The sequence below is a fragment of the Myripristis murdjan genome, chromosome 8, assembly GCF_902150065.1.
Source record: "Myripristis murdjan chromosome 8, fMyrMur1.1, whole genome shotgun sequence".
NCBI classification, from domain to species: Eukaryota; Metazoa; Chordata; class Actinopteri; order Holocentriformes; family Holocentridae; genus Myripristis; species Myripristis murdjan.
In genome coordinates, this window is record NC_043987.1 from 20,529,461 (window position 1) to 20,549,590 (window position 20,130).

The window sequence follows — 20,130 nt, forward strand, 5'->3', positions numbered from 1 at the left end:
CCTCTACACATCAGTCTTCAGACACAACACAAAGTCATGTCACATGCATAAGTATTTGGACAACACTGCAACTGCTAGATGTGTGAGTGCTGGGGTGGAGGAAGAGTACAGAACAGTGGTTGCTGACTTTGCTGACTGGTGTGACTGGAACCACCTTTGGCTGAAGGAAATAGTGATGGACTAAGGCTTCAACTGCCCCTGTTTCTACCTGGTGGGAAGCGGCTGACCTGGAGGAATCAAACACATACCTCGGAGTGCACCTGGAAAACAGACTAGACTGGAGTGGAAACACTGCAGCCATATAAATGAAGGGCATGAGCTGATTTTATTTCCTCAGAAGGCTCAGATCCTTACGTGTATGCAGGACTACGCTTCTACCAGTCAATGCTGAGCAGCTCCTTCTTTTTTGCAGTGCTGCGTTGGGGCTGCAGCATCAAGATGGCCAACACCAATGCAATAAACAAAATGATAAAGTGTGCAGGGTCTGTCCTGGGAGTCAACCTGAACGCATAAAGAGTCGTGGCAGTGAGGAAGATAATGTCTGCACTTCTGGCCGTCATGGATAATCCCTCTCATCCATCACTGCACAATACTATGGAGTCTGCTGCTGAACAATTAACAATTATCAATTATCAACTGTCTGTTATGAGGTTCTCATATGCCTTATTTTTCTATCAATTGCATACCGCAAAGACCTGCTCTAGTCTGTCTTGGATTGGCTAGTACTCACTGCCTCCATTGGTTTAGTTGGTTAAGGTTAGGTTAGGGCGCGGCCAGCAGTAAAGGTTAGCCAGTCGGAGTTAGGTGGGAAAAAGAATAACGCGTCTTGCACACACAACTCTGTTACGTCATCTAATGCTGTTTTCACTTGCGAGGCCTTTTTGTAGGGGGGAAGCTACCACACCACGCCATCCCCTAGATCCACCATGGCCACTGAGACAAGCTATTGTAGAGTGAATGGAGACTCTGTTGCATTTCAATTTCAACAAATCAGATGAATAAGCAGAGTTGTGGTATGAGTCAAGCGTGTGTTTGTAGGCTATTATGAGCATCTTATTAACAGGATGTGATGTTTGTTCATAGTAACTGCTGAGCATTCAGTGGGAATATCCCGTATTTCCAAACAATTGTACGATGCATTTGTGAACAAAGAGAATGCAAGGTTGGAAGGTGAGAGTGCTGATTTAGCGAGAAGGACAGAAAATGCAGCCTAATTAACAGATTTGATTCATTTTACAATTTACACTGTTATGGCCCTGACGCTCATAAAGTCTGTGTCAATGCTAATACTATTCCAATGACAACAACAGACCAAAATAAATTAATCCACCTCAGGGCTCTATTTTAAGCTCATTTTAGGCACAAGACAAGCTGCTTCTTTGACTGGTAAAATCTCATCATCGGCATGCAAAAGATCTGCGTTTCATTGTTTAGTTATCTGGCATTTCCTGATCAAAACAAAAGCGTCTGACTCACTGTCATGCACAGAATAAATGTCACTGGTGGAGTCAGAGCAGGAGCGGTAGGATTAAAACATTTTTACCGCTCTGGCCATGACACACTTTTGCAACAGTAGGCCAAGCTGCACAAACTCCACCACAAAACATGAATGGCTTTCTGACAATCTCAGGCACAGGTGTAGTTGGTAATTATGGTCCCTATGCACAGGAGGACTTTCCTTTTGTCCCCAGACAACCATTGTTCCGTCTATATCAAACATCTCCATCTCTCCATCCACAACTCAAACACACCTCCACACATTCATTCACCGATGAATTATGGCATGTCCCTGACTGAAATTGTGGGGATTGTGTGGGGATTGGCTGAGACCCTGAAAGCAGTTGTCATCCCCGTACTTTCACCGGTATTCTCCTGTTCGAAATCTGTCTAGGGAGGAGAATTTTGTTTTAGTCAGCATAGAAAAAAGAAAAAAAAAAAAAATACAAACATCATCCCTGCTTGTTCAAGTTTACTTCTGACAACACAACAGCTGCTCTATCTATTTTTTTTTTTTTTTTTTTAGAGAAAGTTCTGTTTGCAGTTTTGTGCATTTCAAGCACAGCCTTTTTCAAAACCAGCGCGGTGTGAAATAAAAATATTAAATATGTATAAACACACCACTGAGGACCACACAGGGCATTTTAGTCCAGACGTGATTTAATGAGTCCCACCATATTCCCCCACAGTGCCCCCAGTCACTGGCAGAAACAAAACATCAAGCATTACAGATACCAGTTGCAGTGTAAGCAGGCAGGTTAAGAGATCCTGAATTAAATAAATAAATTACACAGAAATTTCCATCTTTAAAAGCCTGTGTTCGACATCCCCATATCACAGTTTTTAAATGGCTATGGCACCATGTATCCCACCGAATTAGAGAGCTCTTGAAAGGGGAACATCATGGTATTGGAGGCACTTCAGAACAAACACAGAGAGGCGAGGTGGAAAGAGAGGAGGAGTGTTAAAAAGAGGGTGATGTATGGACAGAAAAAGAGAGATGCAACCTGGGAGGAGAAGGACAGAGAGAGGGAGAGGGGGAGATGGTCCACAGAGAGCCATAGGGATTAAAGGCCTCGCTAATGTATGATTTCCCAGTGCAGAATGTGAGCATCATGTGGCAAGGAGATAACTTAGGCGTGCACATGTGTGTGGTTAGATACATGAGAGTATGTTTGCGCCTGGATGTGGTCATATTGACAGTGCGCATCTGTTTGTCGGTGTAGCTGAGGGGATCGCCTGGTTTTTGCGGGGTGCTATAGTTGATGGAGCGTTGCGGTTGTAGTGCAATGCAAAAACAAATCTGTGCGATCCAGCCGTCTCTCACGATAAGCCATAAGCTATCGCTGTTTCATCAGTCCATTTTATAGCAGTTAACGCTTCCTGGGTGCTGTGATCAACATCTTGACCCATCTCTCACTCCTTCTCCTCATATGCATTTACAACTGTCCACATGTGGACTCAAACACACACAGTTACACACAGATAAATATGCATCCAAACTGCAGGTTCATTTAAATTTGTTCAAAATGGCTAGTTCGCTACTTTACCAGATTATAATACTGATCATTAGGGGGTGCATGGTGCAAGCGGCACAGAATGGAGGGGGAAGTGTTTGTGTGTGTGCCTACTGAACATTACAGCCAGGCAATAGAGCAGAATAAACATGAACACTGCTCGCAAGTTTCGTTTGGATCTCAGTGCCCTCTAGAGCCTTTGAAGTGATGGACAGCATGATATCCCTGGAAACTCTCATCAGGGAATGCATCATTACTGCAGTGTGTTTTGGGAGTATTAAAGCACATCTGTTGCAGCCCATCACTGCCCCCCAAACCGCTACATCACTCGTTATGTTTACACCACCAGCATTCCCCACTATATACAAATTTTGTGTCTGTCACATTCATTTGGAAAAGTTAGTGCTGCTGTTTTCAGATTTTTTTTTCCTCTTCTTTACCTCACTGTCCTTTCAGAGGATGAGATATCTTGACTATAATAAGTCTTTTTTTCCCTTAAGGATTTCCAAGAATCAAGCAGCAGCTGCGGCCACAGAGGCAAGGTAATTACATGACTGAGGTCACACTATACCCCGGATTGGTAACATCAGTCCTTGGGCGACAGCTGACATATTACAAAGGGCCTCAGTGGATGACCATGAGCAGAGCCGAGGCCTTCAGTTAAGCAACATAAGACCCCTTAGGAGGTCAGGTATATAGATACGGATGATGGAAAGGATGAATTCAGGTCTGCAAGAAATGTGTTTCCGAATAAAATCAGAAAAAAAAAAAAAACACTTTACATGCTATAGATTCAAATGTGATTTCAACAATATGATAAGCACTAGTCTTGTAGGTAACATGGTATGTAACTCATCAGTGTCTCTATGGCGATGAATGTCAATGCTTTAATGGTCACCTCTCCTATCACTTAGGCTTTCAATAACAAGTTTCCCCAATTATTTGATTTGAAACACCCACTCAAGTCCACAAGCAAGTGTTTTGGTCCTCATTTCTCACCTAGCAACAAGAGAGACCAAGCATGAAATTGAGGTTAAGCTTTTCCATGAGACGCTATAATGAAATGGCCAGATTAAGCATGGCATACTCCTATCTGATATATGACAAACATGTCTAATCAACTGCCCTGCTGGTGAAGAGTTTAGGCAAAGGTTAATTGCCATTTGGTGAGAACAGGCACCTGAAATTGCCTGTCCAGGTGCAGGGCTGCTCAGAGTGTAAATCTCAGTAATGTGGCATTACTAGTATAATAATAATAATGTCATAATATTTCTTGATTTTCCTTCTTTGTGTCACCCAGGAAATGTTTTCTGTATAAAATGACATGTGAGATGGGCCACTTTTACGTAACATGGCATCTAAGTAAATGTCCCTTTCATTAATTTAAAGGAAATTCAGAGTAAAATCAACTGAGCATTTGTTTTTCTGGGAAATTATTTAGTGGGAATGCTATTTAGTTTTGTAGCCTCGACTCACATGCACGGGAAGGAGCGTGAAACCTGTTGCAGCAGTCGCTACAGCGCTGTGCTGCACCACTTCTAGTGATTACGTGTATAGCAGGTACCACGGGATTACATCTTACTTTTAAGTGAGACGCAAACGCAAAACAAATGCACATTTTCAAGTGATGTGAAGCTCCAGTTGATGGTTTTATGGTGCACATCTATGCGCAATGGATTCAGCTCGCCGTGCGTAAACGGTGCATTTTTGAGCCAAGTTTGCAGCTTTAGCCTCTATCCTTACCTGTCGTCGGTCTGCCAGTCCCCGAGCAACAGGTCTCGGAACCGGTACCGTGGAGGCAGCGGGAGCACCTCCTTCTCCAGCTCCACCATGGTCCTCCTCCAGCGCCTGACAGAAACAAAGATACCCTGAAGAGAGCACCGCAAACCGCACCTCCACACCGAGGAGGAGGAGGATCCCCCTCAGAACCAACTCCGTTCCTCTTCTTTTTTTGCTATTCAAAACACAAAATAATCATAAATCGTCGGGGAAAACTCATCGTAACCCCCTCCCCAAAAAATTCAACTTCTTTCTTTAAAGGCTCCGGTCACGATGCAGCCCTACTTTCCCCCCTGACGAGGCAACAGGTCGAGGATGTTCAGCCGTCGGTGCGTGGGGGAGGCTCCACTTTTACTGTGACAGCTGGAGAGCAACTGGTTGTGTCTCAGCATCCTCTCCATCTGGGCTCCTCATGGACACACAGAGTGTAAAAGCTGTGTACCCAACCGACATGGAAAAGACCTAGTCTATTACTGCGATCACTTTTCAATAAATAAATAAATAAATATATAAAAAAAATAATAATAAAAATAAACAAACATCGCCAAATAACCGTCTTCTATGTCCGTGCTTCACAAATATATTATTCTTAAAAATCTTGAACGACACTAAAACTATTTCTGACTCGCATACAAATTTATGTTGATCCCCTTCCACCTGACAAATGCCTATAGCAGAGCAGGTCTCATTCCTCAGTATTGACTTTGTGACGACCCAACCTCACTTCAGGGCGCTTTCTCCCGTTTCCTATCTAAATACTAGGGCTTTAATATCCCCTCATAGAGACTTATACAGTATTTGAGCAGTTCTTCAACGTGTGATGGGATTACTGTGTTTAGAGTTTTAGGACGCGTAACATTTCTGATATTGGGAATTTTCGGAGCTTGCTGAAATATGCATGAGGACGTCCAATTTATTTGGCTGCAACCCTTCGGTGGTGCGTTTTCATTTTCAAACACTTGACACGATTCTGCACAGCTTGCCAAGCCATAACTATAAGCTCCCAGCTTTTTTTCTTTCTTTCTCTAAGCATCCATACATAAAAATAATCAAATTACACTGACAAAGCAATAACCATATTCTGAAAAAACTCGTTCCTTAAGGAAAAATAATAATGTGAGATACTGTAAGCCCTATGTGAATATTAATGTGATCATAAAATATACATGAAAACAAATAAACAAAAACCATCAGGTAACTTTAAAGTCGTTTTTGTGCGAGTAACAGTGATTTTTCATTAGAGATGTTTATAATAGTCTAAAAATTAAAGCTCGGTCTTGAGAAAAAAAAAATAAATGGGTTATTTACCAACTGCTTTAATATGACACTAATGTCTTGTGCCTGGCCAGCTCATGGTGTCATATTTAACCTTCAGTATGTGCTCAAATCAGTAATCCTCAGATGCGGTCAGAGGTTTGTGTGTGGACGCCCTGGTCATAATTTAAGCTGTAATGACATTCAAGTCCCGTGCTCGTGTGAAAAGTTGACTCAATGCCACCGACAACAGGTGTTATTCAAATTAACTTCCCATGTTATTAATATGTATGAGCCACATTGGAGTCTCCATCAGCCGACACTCCTGTGAACTCCAAACAAAACCTTGGCCAGAGGGTGAAAATGTATCGACGCTCGCTGAATTAAAAAGAAAATTAAGAATAACGTGGTCAACACTACTGCTGCTGATCAGAGGTTATTTATGATTTTGTGTTGAGATTAATTTGAATGTTTTCCCTGCCGACCCGAATCGCCAAATCTAAAGGTATGCTGTCTTTACCAAGAGAGAGAGAGCTGCTGTTTCCTCTCTTTGGAAACTTGCACAGCACATCGTTCAGTTTTGCTGCCGCACTTCGCTGTGGTTTTGTCTATTTTGCCCTCTGGTGGTCATGTCACCAGCACACAATAGGGAGCCATGTTCATCCTATTCAAACAATTAAAGGAGACCTACGTTTTGGACAGAGCGCAACAGCAAAAGCAAGGCGTTTATTATCTTTGCACCTTTGACAGATGGGATAAGCCTCTGTGATGTGCTCAAAAACAGATAATTACAAAGGCCTTGTGAAGAAGGCATAACATTGCGTTTCCAGTGGGTGGGCCTGGCTGTGTAGCCATGGTAACAACAAAAAATGTCTGAGCATATCAGAGGAGATAGTTCATGTGTTTCGAAGCTCATTCAAACCCCATTCAGTCTCACATTATCATAATGTGTACTCCAAGGGCAATTTTCAGAGATTGAGTAAAGGAGGTTTCAAAAGACAATCTGGCTTTATCTCTTCGATTCCAAAGACATTTTCCACACCATCAGCATGCACTGCAATGCTAATAAAAAGAGTAGAAAACATTAATCTGTAAAAATTTTTTAAAAAAAGGTTCTTTAAAAAGGATATAAAAAGTCTCAGTCATGAGTAGACACATTTTCCCAGTTTGTGTACAACAAGAAGGTGTTTTAGTCCAGAGTGATGTTGACAGAAGCCAGAGCGTCCACAGCCCAGCCGGGGTACTGCTCACTAGAGGGGAACATCCGCTTCATGAATGTCCTTATAAACTCCGGGAAGCGGCCTTCCACAATGCTCTGTCTCACAGAGCGCATCAGGGTGAGCTGCAAAAATAGAAACATTTCATGATTTAAACAGGAAAATAATGTCATTATTGATCTCCATGGGGAAATTATCTTCTTTTTCCAGCACGATCACAGGGCATGGTCTGCCACAAATGTACGTCCCTGCAGCTGGCAAGGACTCAGCCCAACATTTAATGCCCAGAATAATTTCTATCAAAATCAACTCATGACCAATTTTTCTCATTATTATTAAAATTAATTAGAGGCTCTGTTCCCAGCTGGTATTAAAATGTGTCTTTGGGGATTTGAACACAAGTGGACAGCTGTGAGTTCGTCCGAACACACCTGGCATTAACGTGTGTCTCCAAATGCGTCTTGTCTGCCCACTTGTGAATGGATCTCACTTTCCTGCTCTATATGCAATTAAACACGCATTGTTTCAGAAAGACAGAGAGAGAAAGGGAGAGATTTTGTGATTGTCATATGCGCAGGAAAACAGGCGGTTACACCATACAATGAAATTCTTACTTTGCTAGTCCTCCTTTCACGTGAAAAATAAACACTAAAATGTTATTTAACAGGCAGTCAGTATTTAACAAAAGGAGACATCCTTGCTCACTCCAGCCTGATTTTAATGCACTGTCCCTATACCATCCTGCTCATTCCTGGAAGGTCATCCAGCTGCAGACGAGAAGGCTGGTTGCTGCATGTCATTTCCATCTAGACTACCTGTTCAGGATACTCTGCTGTTTCTGTTGTTGTCTCCTGTCCCAGTTTGTCCTTATCTCGCTGTCTCTGTCTCTTTTCCTCTCTCTCTCTCTCTCTCTCTATCCCCTCCCCACCCAACTGCTCGAGGTAGATGACTGCCCGCCCTGAGCCTGGTTCTACCCGAGGGTTCTTCCTGTTTAAGGGGAGTTTTACCTTGCCGCTGTCGCCAAGACCATGCTCAGGAGGGAATCTGTTGGGTTTCTTGTTTTTTTTTCAACTGTAATTTGTAGAGCGTGGTCTTTACCTGCTCTACCTGTAAAGCGTCATCAGATAACTTCTGTTGTGATTTGGCGCTATATAAATAAAGATTGATTGATTGATTGTCAGTTACCGAAGATGCATTTACAGGCTCGACCCAATCACGTTCACGCTCAGATTAATTAATTTTCCCAGCGGGTCTGAGAGGGTCGGGTTCTCCGCTTAGGTGGATAAATCAACCTGTAATATGTCTGTGGTGTCGCTGTAGTAACTGTGAAGTGCACATTAACATTGTGGCCTGAAATATTTATGTGGTATTCCCATAGTGACTCTATAGTTTCTAGGGTTAGAAAGAATGTGTGTAATCACGCCGGGATATGAAAGCTATAGAAAGGCGGCTGCCTCTACATTTTATATGGAAGAAAAACCCTGCATATTGTCAATACATACGAAACCCCTCCCTCCCAAATCTTCTTACATCATGTTTTTAGGGGAGCTGATGTCTTATTAAGGGCAGCTGAACTCCTCCTGGCTCCTCTGTAGTTCCCACCCTGCAGGTAGACAGTTTGTGTTTTTATTCATTAACCAGCTGCTTTATGGCCGACCTGCACGAGGACGTCAGGTAAGTGGCTGTCCTTCATTGCGTCCTGGGACACAAGTCTGTTTACACTTCAAATGCGATGCGGACAAAAGTGTCCCAAGCCACCTCTGAATGTGGCCTGAGCGATCGGCTCTCATGACGCATCATGAGGACACATTATTGCTGTTTACACCTGCACTTTGAGGTGTCAACTTGTGATCAGATTTCTCAGGACGGATACTAATACCAGGTGGAAACAGGGTCATAGAGTATGCTGCATATTGAGATGGTGGTCGTTGCGTGTATACTGTATGTAGGAAGCACTAAAATAAATATGAGGCTTATGGAAAGGCTAAGGCCTCTCTTAAAAATCACATTAATTTAATAAAGTTAAATGTCTTTTGTCATCTTTTTTTTTTGCAAGGTTTTTAACAGTGAGATCCATTACACTGAATTACGGCTGGGACTCTCTCAGTGTTGGGATCATAGATCGCAGAAGCTGATATGAAATACATTTAATACTCAAATCTATAGATTATAACAGCTCAGATATTCCATTTTCTTTGTTTTAAATTTGTGTTTGGATTACAAATATGCTTCATGTTCCACAGTTTTTAGGGGGTACAGTGTCTTGACACACATCTTCATCTTCTTTCTACTTGAAACTTACAACTTCACATAATTTTATGTGACTTTGACAGAAATGAGTATTTCTAGCAACATTTGCACAAAAATATATGTAGAAATTTTCAAACTTTGGAGCTTCATTCACCCCAAGAATCTACTGGCTGAAGCATCAGCCTCAAGCAGCAATAAGTACAGAACTGAAAAAGACTGGAATAGAGAAAAAGGATCCTTTCATTTTATTTGTTATTTTTAGAGACAAAGATTACGTTTCTTTTCTTTTATCATATCTAATTTGTATTCACTAAAACTGTTTTCATTGATGTTTGGCTTTAATCTTAATTATGAATTTATCTAACTACGATAACGGTTCTCTGCAGTGGCTCTTCCAGCACTGACCTGGTAGGCAATGTTGTGGACGGTGACATGATGCATGGCTGCCGTATCAGTCTTGAACAGAGCGTGCAGGTAAGCTCGACTGTGTCTGAAACAGAAAATAGGCATATAATTGACAGCCCGCCGACTTCCACTGATACACTTTTCGAAATGGGTCTTCGGTACAAATTGTTCAACTGCGAGACACAAGAGGCACTTTGAGCAGCAGAGCACACTCCGGCATCAAAATGGAACACTGAAAAAAAAAAAAAAAAATTAAAAAAAAAAAAACAAAACCTAATAGCTCTGTGAGAATGCTCCTCATTCCAACACGACGAGTATTCTCCTCTCAGAGCATTCACAGCTCTCTCTGGCGGAGTTATTTGAATATTTACAGCCAAATGAGAACAAAGTGACTGCCTACGGTAACTTAACTCCAGTCAGGGTAATTGTTGGTACAATATTTAGGTCATGGAGATACTTCAAAAAAAAATTCTCAAAGTTGAGAACAGATTTAGTTAGTTAGTGTTTGGCAAAGAGTACACCAGCTGCCACCACAGTACATTTTACCTTTGTCACATCTGCCATCTGAATCCTTCTCATGTTGTTTGCTCTATTCTAATGAAACCAGATTGCTTACTTTTGTTAAAAACTGAAAATCGGATTGACTTCACACTGAATAGCATTCATCAGGGAAGAATCACTTTACTGCAAGATGAACCAAGAAGTCTAAATTAAATCATTTAGGTGGCAGCAATGATTTATGAACATCCACTTCTCATTTGATGAAGGAAAAAAAGGCTTTGGAAAACCAGACAGGGTCAAGCTATGATGATCTGGTGCTTGATCTTTATTTACCTCTTGCAGGTGGGGCACTGGCAGTCCGGATCTATGGGTTGAAAGTCCTTGGCATATTGCTTTTGTTTGACCTGAAGAGACCCCCAAGGTACCAAGGCAGAGCCAAACCTCTGAGGTAACGGAGAAAAATACTGTCAGAAACACCACCAGAAATCAGCTTTTATTATGGACTGATCATTGGGTTTATGAGGTAAAGAGGAGAGGGCTTACTGCAGTTCGTGTGGGGAAGACGCAGTCAAACATATCACATCCCAGAGCGACACACACCACCAAATCCACAGCATAGCTGAAACACAAACATTTCCTATATCAGTGTGTTGAACAGCAGCCGGGGCTCCCACGGGGAAATAGACTGTATGCAGGCAGACTGACCCCACACCCATGAGGTAACGAGGCTTCTCTCGGGGCAGGTGGTCTGTGCTCAGCGTGACCATCCTCCAGAAGTCGTCTTTCTCCTCTCCACCACTCAGACCACCGATGGCAAAACCAGGAACGTCACGCTGAGTCATTTCTAGATTCCAGGAATAAGATATCTAAATGACAAGTATGACACCTTTCCATCTGGCATTAACATGCGTCTTGTCTACAGGCTGTCCAGAATTAGCCAGATTACAGCTGACATTAGAAATGCATCTCTGGTGACTACACAGAATTTTAATTTCTCTTTCCTTCGACAAGCTGTAGATTGCGGTCCTTTCTTCTAAAAAATATTTCTATCTTTTGAAACTGACAGTAAACATCTTGCCTGACTTGGATAAGTCCATAAAGTTCATCGCACATAAGGAGGCCTGCAGACTGATTTCTTCTCTAAAAGCATTCATCAGGCTCCCACAAACTTGATGACACCCGCTTGGTGAAATGAGTTGTCACATTTGCTGCACTTTGTGAAATGAAATAAATGAATTATTGAAGAAACTCATCTACAGGCTTCTGTGCGTGCGGTGAACTTTGTGACATTATCCTATGACTAATTCCAGCATAAATCGACACCTTGACAAGTACTCAGCACTGTAAACGAAGCAATCTTATCTCACTTGTTCCATTTGTCTTGACTTTTTTGACTCGCATTTAATGATCCAAGCTGCTTGCCACTCATTTGACATACACTTCCTGTTTGGATGAGCGCACGAAAAGCTTTTAAGCATTGATGGATTGGCTGTAGGCAGACTGAAGACACTTTATATCTAGACTTAATTTATGTTAGTGTTAATGTGTCCAGTTGCGTCTCTGACCACCTCCGGAGGTAGTTTGGGTAATCAGATCTTTAACAGCATCTTCAGTGCACATTTTATGAAGTCGTGCGCTGACCAAATGCAGCCAATCAGTGAGGGCCAGGTGTTCAGAGGCTTCAAACAGACAGGAAACGAACATATAACCTGACGGAGCAGGCAATACTACCTTCTAGGCAGATCTTACGCAGCTCAGCATTCAGCCCACCCTGGATGATGGCAAAAAGGTTCTGTTTGTCTGGATTTTTATTGGCTGCTATGCAACGGTCCAGCCAGCGGATGGATCTGTGCATGGCCTCCTCCACCCGAGGACCTGTCACCGTACTGCTGACCACATCGTCTAACTGCATCATGATGTCCGACCCTGGACAGGAGAGGATTTACTGAATTCACAGGATGGCCCAAAGGGGATGCTTCGAAACGACAGACTGAGGCGATCTTTGTCAGAAATTGATGTTATAATAAGCTTACTGACCCAGACTGTTCTGTATACTGATGGACTTCTCGGGACTTAGGAGAATCTCCTTGCCATCATAGGGCGACTTGAACTTGACCCCTTCCTCCGTGACCTCCGACAGTTCAACAAGAGACACCATCTGAAAGCCTCCACTGTCCTGTGAGTAGAAGACCGTGAAACAGAAGCACTAATAAGCAAAACCTCCCATGCATTCTCATTTTATCAGCACATATTATCGCAATTTGGCTGGAGGACAAATGAGCACATGTATTTCTTTAGGAAAACAGCACTCACTGTTAGGAGATTGTTCTTCCATTTCATGAAACCATGTAGACCGTTGGCTTTCTCAATCAATTCAGGACCCTGTTGTTTAGTGGAAGTAAAGAGGAGGAGAAGATAAATTAAAAGTTCTTAATCTTAGTATGGCCCTCTAGCAAATAGGAAGAGATGGGATTGAATCATCAGCAAATTGGAGCTGGTATCTACCTACCGGTCTCATACCCAAGTGGTATGTGTTGCCAAGACATATTTGACACCCAAGACTCTCAAGCTGATCCACAGTGATTCCCTTCAGAGTGCCTTGTGTGCCCACAGGCATGAAAACCGGGGTGTTGACGGTGCAGTGTGGCAGCACAAGATCACAAGCTCTTGCCTTTGTCACCGGACATTCAGCAACAATCCGCAGAGTAAGGGGAGAGACTGCAGAGAGAGTTTTCTTTAAGGACATGTTGATTTCTGGTGTGTTTGTATCGACTCCTCTTTCTATGGGCGCTGCCATGTTGTACTGAACCAAGCGTGGGGGGGCGAGGGGGGTGCGATAGACATTTCAGCTAACCAATAGGATTTGGTTTCTGTATCGCGAAGTACACGCCTCTCCGGTGTCAAATGAGAGGCTGGCTTGTTGGAGAAGCAGCGGCGTCATCCAATCAATTCCCTCGTTTCACTGTTGAGGGGCGGGTCTAAATTCACCGGTTGTGATCGGATGTCGTCTCGCCTAACCGGATGGTGTTGTGTAGAGGAAGTTTTGTTTTGCGAGTTTTCCGTCCCCTTTTAGATTGACTTTGAGTGTTTAACGCGTTCACAAGAACACGAAATGATATTACTGTGAATTGGGTAAATGCTAAGTGCTCGAGTTTCACCGAGAGAATAAAGGCAGGAGCTGTTTGAAGCGCCGGAACTTAATACTTCAGAGTAACCCAAGCACCTTGCAGCTAAGCTAACGCTACCCAGCTAGCGCGGCTAGCCTCCGGTTTGTGTTGAGGGGCTGATCCGAGCTAACGAAGCCATGGGGAACCGGGGGATGGAAGACCTGATTCCCCTGATCAACAAACTTCAAGACGCGTTCAGCTCCATTGGCCAAAGTTGTAATTTGGACCTTCCTCAGATAGCGGTTGTTGGTGGACAGAGCGCTGGAAAAAGCTCGGTCTTGGAAAATTTCGTTGGCAAGTAAGTTACGTGGTGGTATATAAAGTTAACTTCAGCACACATTACATTGCTAACTTATTTATAACGCTGTCCAACATAAGCGGATGGCTTTTGGTTTTCAAATAGGCCTGTCAGGTTTGGAAACAAACGTCAATTGCTAGCCACAGTGCAAGCTGTCGTTAGTTATTCAGACGGCACGTAACGTTACAGTTACGCATTTGTCGTAACCCAGCAAAGAGGTTTTCCACTCCTGGCTGTGTAAAGTAGCTGGACGCCCGCAAATATTGATTTGGTTAGGTGTGCCTTTTACGTGGTAAGCTAGGTGGCTGATGTCAGAGGGTAATATAAATATATTACTCCACAATTGCATTTCATTTTATCCAACTGTGTTTACACAAGGCTGTACACAAGCTTCTCTCCTGCTGGTGGAAAGAAGTGGGATAGTAGGGCACTCCACTGTTTTTTTCTCCAATAATATCGCATACCACTAAGATCTCTCTAAATGTGTGTTATCATGTACTTAGATGTTATATTCTAGCTTGGCTGAGCAAAGTAACACACTGCTGCTCCATTTGAGATGATTGGTGCAGTTCAATTGTGCACATAGTGTCTTTTTTTGCCATCCCTATCCCTATATTTGTCTTATCCCCTTAATGGAAACTTTTTTGTTCCTTGATTCTATGTCTGTTTTCACGCCACACCCAGAAAGTACTACAGGATACAAATTTGTCAGTCTAGCATTCACCATTGTACTTTGATTTATTGGTCTAAGCTGCTGCTGCTGCTGCTTGAATATGTATTTGGTGCCATGCTAGTTTGGTATTAGATTAGCATAATTATGTTGTCAGCAGTTAGAGGACAGTATGAAGCAGGAGAGGTAGACTTAATACTCATTTGCCTTAGGGATGTGGACTGATAAATATATGTATTCCCCTAGTCCTGAAGCTGTGTTATCTAATATCCCTGATTCACGGCACTGCCACCTTTGCTCCCAAAGCACTTCGTCTTTCAACAAGCTGACATTTCATCATGCAGAGACTAGACAATACAAGTGTTACTGCGACAACTTCCCTAATTTTCTTCCCATTTTAGACTTTATTTTGATGAAGCGGTCAAAATAGGCGCGACTTCTCACCATGCTGTGCATTGCAAACATTAACTATACTCTCTTACTTAACAGGCTGGTCCTGTCTTCTCTCCCACATCAGCAGTGTGTGAGATCACCCTGCAGATAAAAACACAAAACAAGCAGCTTGTTTAGCAGGTTTTCTCCCCATTGAAAGACATTCGGTGTGTGACCCAGCCCACGTAAGGCGCACACAATCACTCACACTCACTGCATGCTCGCGCAAACATGCACAGGTGTGTATGCAGGCAAGCCGGCAGTGGGTAGGCTTACAGGCAGACAGCCCTATGGTTACAAACACGTAGGCCAGAGCATGTCGTAACTGCTTTTGGTTGAGAATACGTGCACACACGCGATTCGACTACCTCTCAGTGCGCATTCATTCAGATGAGTGGGACTTTTCACTCAGGGTACTTGACACATATCAGCTGTAATTAACATGAGATGTTGCATGGTGACCTCTGTTTCATTCAACTCCACCACTAACATGCACCTGTGTGCCCAGAACCTCCGCAATCACTTTGCAGATAGATTATTATATGCACTCCAGTCGATGCTCCCCTTATTATGATGTCTGTGAATAGCATACACAGATCTTGAAGATTTTTTTTTTTTTAACTGCACAACAACTCTGGAATAATTATTTTAACAGTTAATACTCTCCAGGTGGACTTGCTTGGGACCTGCTTTGATCCGGTCAACAAGGAAGAACAGTAGCAGTCACATGAGCAAAGTGCAAGGTCAAGTCTAACTTCAGTGTGCAGTGGGTAGGGCGCCGCAGCTGATTGCTAGCAGCAGGCATGGTTGTGTAAAGGTGGATTGTTGTTGGTTTAAGATCCTTGTGTCAGACCCGTGACAATCATTGTGTGAGACCTATGGTTTTTAATGTTCCATCTCAGTATTTATTGTGATTTGAATATGGGTGAGCTCATTCGTGTGAGTTTACTTTAGATAGATAGTAGTGTTATCTCTATTTGATTTGCATGCCCTCTGCAGAGAAAAAGGGGTGTTAATGGTGTGAACTATAAACACTCAGCTGCTGCTACTATCAGTAACATTTGCTTTATGGTTTCTCCGGTTGCTGAGGTCTCTCTTTCTTTCTTTGTGTATCCCTATTTCCCCAGGCGGTAAAATAATCTCCCTTTCTCTGTCTGTAGCACCAACAATAAGAACAGAGTCTCTCAGTAATGGGAAGAGACACAGGCAGACACGGAGTGTAAAATTCTCCTCCCCTTGTGTCTCCCACTTGAACTCCATGCTGATGTCATGAACTGATATGGTGGACTAGCTGCATGGGCTTGCTGCTTCTCCGTCTTTGACTGGCAATTGTTGTGCCACCTCAGCCGGTATCTCCACTCTTGTTCAGGGCAGTCTGGCTGGCACACTGCATGATGGGCTTCTAGTTTTACTTTAACTGGGTACGACAGAGTTGGGGAAAGTGGGGCTAGACTGTATGTGCTGCCGCTGCCTCCCAGGTGTTTTGATTCTATTTATCTCAATGGCAGGTCAGGTGGGATTAAGTTAGTCTGCCTGCTGCTGTGTTTCACCCATGTTGCTGATGTGATTACCTTCCGACTCTGTCACAGGAGACCAGGACATAGTGGGTTTTCGTTCTACGTGCCTTGGAGGAGATGAGCTAATCAAATCACACTGATTCAACAGCCAAGTGTTTTTGCTTGTGAGTGTGTTTGTGTTTGTTTGTGGTTGAGGTGTGTGTATGTTTGGGTGCTTTGTTTTGGTTTGCATCAAGGCAACCAAATGAGTGTCATGGGGTTTGCTGACACATTGGGCATTTTAAAATAGTCAAAAAGCTGCGGTATACTATAGTAACAAGCTTTCGGACTAAGAGATGTAGGCCTAATTCAAAGTCCAGGATGAATAAGTAATAAGAAAGGGCGGGACTCGTCTGTCTCCAGTAGTCGTTATCTTGGAGGGCTCATTAGACTCTCCAGGCTGGCCCGCTCTCAATTAACTGCCTAAATGTCAGTAACAGCTGTTCATAAACAAACAACGTAACATCAGAGGAATATAAAACAGATAAGTCTGCCACCAAATGCTCAAATACAGTGTGGTTTTTCACAGAACTCTGTTTCTATTGAATTAAATTCAGTATTCACTGTTGCATTTCCTTCCCTCTCCCTAGTTCAGTGTATTCATTACTGAATAATGAATAACTCTCGATTTAGAAATAACAGTGTGTCTCCCTTTTTGGTTTTGCTATGTTATGATGTCATTGTCTCAATGGGGAGTGTGGAGGTCATATCTAGCACTGCAAGCTGGCCTGGGTGGGGACTGTTATCTGATTTACTTTCAGTACGCCAACTTAACAGCACTATCAGGAGACAAAGACTAGAAGTATAGGAAAATATGGTCTGTTTTTTTTTTTTTTTTTTTTTTTTAAAGATTGTTATGTATAAATGAACCCATCTTATCAGAATTAATCACAAATTTGGTCTGCAATAGAGATGACTATCCTATCCCTGTTAATTGAGACCTCATAGTCGCCCTATATGCCCAAAAGAAAGTCTGGTGCTGTGTGTACCCTTTTCCGCCCATAGGAAATGACAAAATTATATGTAGGGGTGTAATGTAAACAGTCCTAAACAGCAGTGAGTGAGTGTTCTGTCCAGAGAAAGCTGGACACATCAGTGTTTAATCTTTTGCCACTTTTGCCTCTGATATGAGCATCCTGTGCAGTTTACTGAAGTCATATTACATGATTTTTCAAGCAGGCGGTTCTATCTCTCTTTGCCACTTAAGGCTGCCAGTACACTTAATTGCTTAGTGCTGCACTAAGGCATCATGGCACATTTGTGGCAAAATGTACTAAAATGGGTTGAGGTTTATTGTAGTAGGAATGAAGGTCTGAAGCTTTAAAGAATTTCCTGTGAGTTGCCAAGCCAAACATGATCATTAAAATCCTGCACATAGAAATATTTATTCCCTGAATTACCCAAATTGTCATCCATTTTTGCTTAGATTATATTAAACTGTGGATGTACGGACATATTCAGTATACGTGCAGTCTCAAATAATTTGAATACAGTGATCAGAAGTTCTCAGACACTGCCTCTTTCGGTAATGGGCATTTTGTAAATAATGATAGAGCTGCATAGGTGATGATGTGGCTGTTTTAACATGTTTGCCGAAATTAGAATGAAATGCCCAAAAGTCTGATTTCTTGTGTGTAGCAAGGCGGACAGTGTTGTATTGGGAAGCTCATCCAGCCGAGTAGCAGAGAGCGAAGGGATTTTCCACTAAGCAATTGGATTTTGGTAGTGCTTCAAGAAGCTTTTCTGCCTAGCGATGTCTCTTGGCACCCAGTGTGACAGACTGCAGTGTGGGAATGTGGGTAGCCATGATTATATGTTCAGTGCCCCACCAAAGACCCACATGAATAAGTCGTAGTAAAACCTCAGACACATGTTTGTGTACTACACCCTCCCGTGAGAGTGCACTATAACCTCAGAGTTTCACACGCCAGTTTCAGTGTTTGAGACACCGGGTCCTGCCAGGCCACCATAGACTTGAGCAGGAGGGGCTTCAGCCGGAGGCTATGGCTCCTCGGAGTCTCTCTGTAACACGCCTGTTTGTGAGAGGCAGAGGCTGTCAGGGCAGGCAGGGGGAGGGGAGTTGGCTTCCTCATTCTGTCTCTGTCCTGCTCTCTGTTGTGGCAGAGTGAGGGCAGCTCAGAGACTGATGCTCTTTGCTTGGCCATCCATAATGCATGAAATGATACACAATCTGCTCAGCCTCCTTTATCATTTACAGCACATCAATAATGAAATCCTGGCCTCTCGCTTCTTTTAAATCTTCCACTGCTGTTTATCCAGCTCTGTCCGTGAAGACTGACCGGTTCAATTCTATGGTTATGTATGCTTTTTTTTTTTTTTTTTTTTTGATCCAAAAGAATAATCAGATCAAGCCTTTCCTTTGTATATGTTCTCACTTTGGCAGCATGCATTGTTACTGCTTGCTTCTAGTGCTGTGGATTTTCAGCCAGTGGCCACTTGTTGAGCCAATGAGGCAGGCTTGGAATCCAGTGAGAGTGGCTTGTAACTAGAGATGCATTAATACATTAGCACTTGACGAGGTCAGCCCTGCTACGCCCTCTGAGCATCATCTCCACAATATCAGCCCATTTAGCCTGTCCTAGCTCTTCTCCTGTTCTTTCTCTCCATCTCTAATTCCCTCCCTGCCACGCTCCCTCTCCTCATCCAGGGCTTTCTATACTGTCCGCCACAGTGACAAATGCCTGCATGATCCACATTATGTGTGTGTGACGCAGCACTAGCGCTGAACCGCAGACCTGTGGATTTTTGCTGAACTAAGGAATATCCAGAATGTTCCCCCATTGACCATTGGACTATAGCCTAGGAATAGCAGGCACCATGAAGTATGGCAGCTCCTCTCTCTCTTCCCCTGTCCTGTGGCTGACACATTGCTTCAAGTCTCAAGTAGGCAGGCTGGGCACCACCATGCCACATACCCCTCAGGCTTGTCGATCTGGCAGCAGACTCAGTAATGAAAAGGAGGACAATGTGGGTTAGCAACGTACTCTGCTCTGCTAGGATTGTTCCAGGCCGAGCGTTGGTGATTACCGCCAGATGTCATGTGTTAGTGGAGCAGCAGAGGGGTAGCAGAGGGGGAGAGAAGAAGACAGGGTGGAGTAGATCTATCTGAGGGCTGACTAAGCAACTCTGGCAGTGGGGTAAAAATTCCTTAGGTGCTCTGTCACTTTAAGAGGAGCATACGAGCAAACCACGAGAAAGACCTAATTGTTTCCTGTAGGCTACCACACTCAGTAAAGCACTGTTGCCCAAATGGCATCAGCGAACCCTTGTTTACTGTCAGCCATTGCTTGATTTGTACAGTGCATTGATTGTGCAGTGAACTAGCAGGACATAAGCTGGTAGCTGAGAATATGAACACACCACATCAATGTCAAGTGTCTTTCCTGAAGCTAAAGCAGTTGTTATCATGGGTAAGATCTCCTTTATTGACACAGCCAAAAGGCACACAAAGGCTAATCTTGGTCAACTGAAACTAGAAGCCTTGTCTGTCCTAAATAGGCCCGTGGAGCTATTAGACTGTCGAGCATGGAACAAGTTCATCAACCGAAAAGCGCCAAATTACAAAA

At 43.2% G+C, this 20,130-nt stretch overlaps 3 protein-coding genes across 8 annotated transcripts in view; 1 reads left to right on the forward strand and 2 right to left on the reverse strand.

The window, feature by feature from the left end:
* Positions 1-4,846, reverse strand: part of kcnt2b (potassium sodium-activated channel subfamily T member 2b) — a 47,982-nt gene extending 43,136 nt beyond the window's left edge. The window contains exon 1 of the mRNA XM_030058140.1: positions 4,758-4,846. Within this exon, the coding sequence (XP_029914000.1) occupies positions 4,758-4,846 (89 nt within the window). The remainder of the gene's footprint in view (positions 1-4,757) is intronic.
* Positions 4,847-7,036: 2,190 nt separating this feature from the next.
* Positions 7,037-13,242, reverse strand: qtrt1 (queuine tRNA-ribosyltransferase 1). Its single transcript, XM_030056888.1, has 9 exons — positions 12,930-13,242; positions 12,734-12,802; positions 12,458-12,596; positions 12,152-12,346; positions 11,126-11,264; positions 10,964-11,039; positions 10,754-10,863; positions 9,920-10,004; positions 7,037-7,389 (listed from the first exon to the last, which is right to left on the reverse strand). The coding sequence occupies exons 1-9, from the start codon at positions 13,215-13,217 to the stop codon at positions 7,237-7,239; spliced, it is 1,254 nt and encodes a 417-aa protein (XP_029912748.1). The 5' UTR covers positions 13,218-13,242; the 3' UTR covers positions 7,037-7,236.
* Positions 13,243-13,435: 193 nt separating this feature from the next.
* The window catches only part of dnm2a (dynamin 2a), a 33,879-nt gene continuing 27,184 nt past the window's right edge, over positions 13,436-20,130 (forward strand). For all 6 annotated transcript variants that reach the window (XM_030058768.1, XM_030058766.1, XM_030058767.1 and 3 more), the window contains exon 1: positions 13,436-13,885. In XM_030058768.1, the coding sequence (XP_029914628.1) occupies positions 13,725-13,885 (161 nt within the window). In that variant the 5' untranslated portion in view covers positions 13,436-13,724. The remainder of the gene's footprint in view (positions 13,886-20,130) is intronic.

Coding starts and splice junctions, on each gene's coding strand:
- qtrt1 (XM_030056888.1), bottom strand. CDS start 13,217: ATGGCAGCGCCCATAGAAAGAGGAGTCGATACAAACACACCAGAAATC. Junction 11,265..12,151: donor GCGTAAGATCTGCCTAGAAG/GTAGTATTGCCT, acceptor CCTGGAATCTAG/AAATGACTCAGCGTGACGTT. Junction 7,390..9,919: donor TCCACAACATTGCCTACCAG/GTCAGTGCTGGA, acceptor CTATTTTTGCAG/CTCACCCTGATGCGCTCTGT.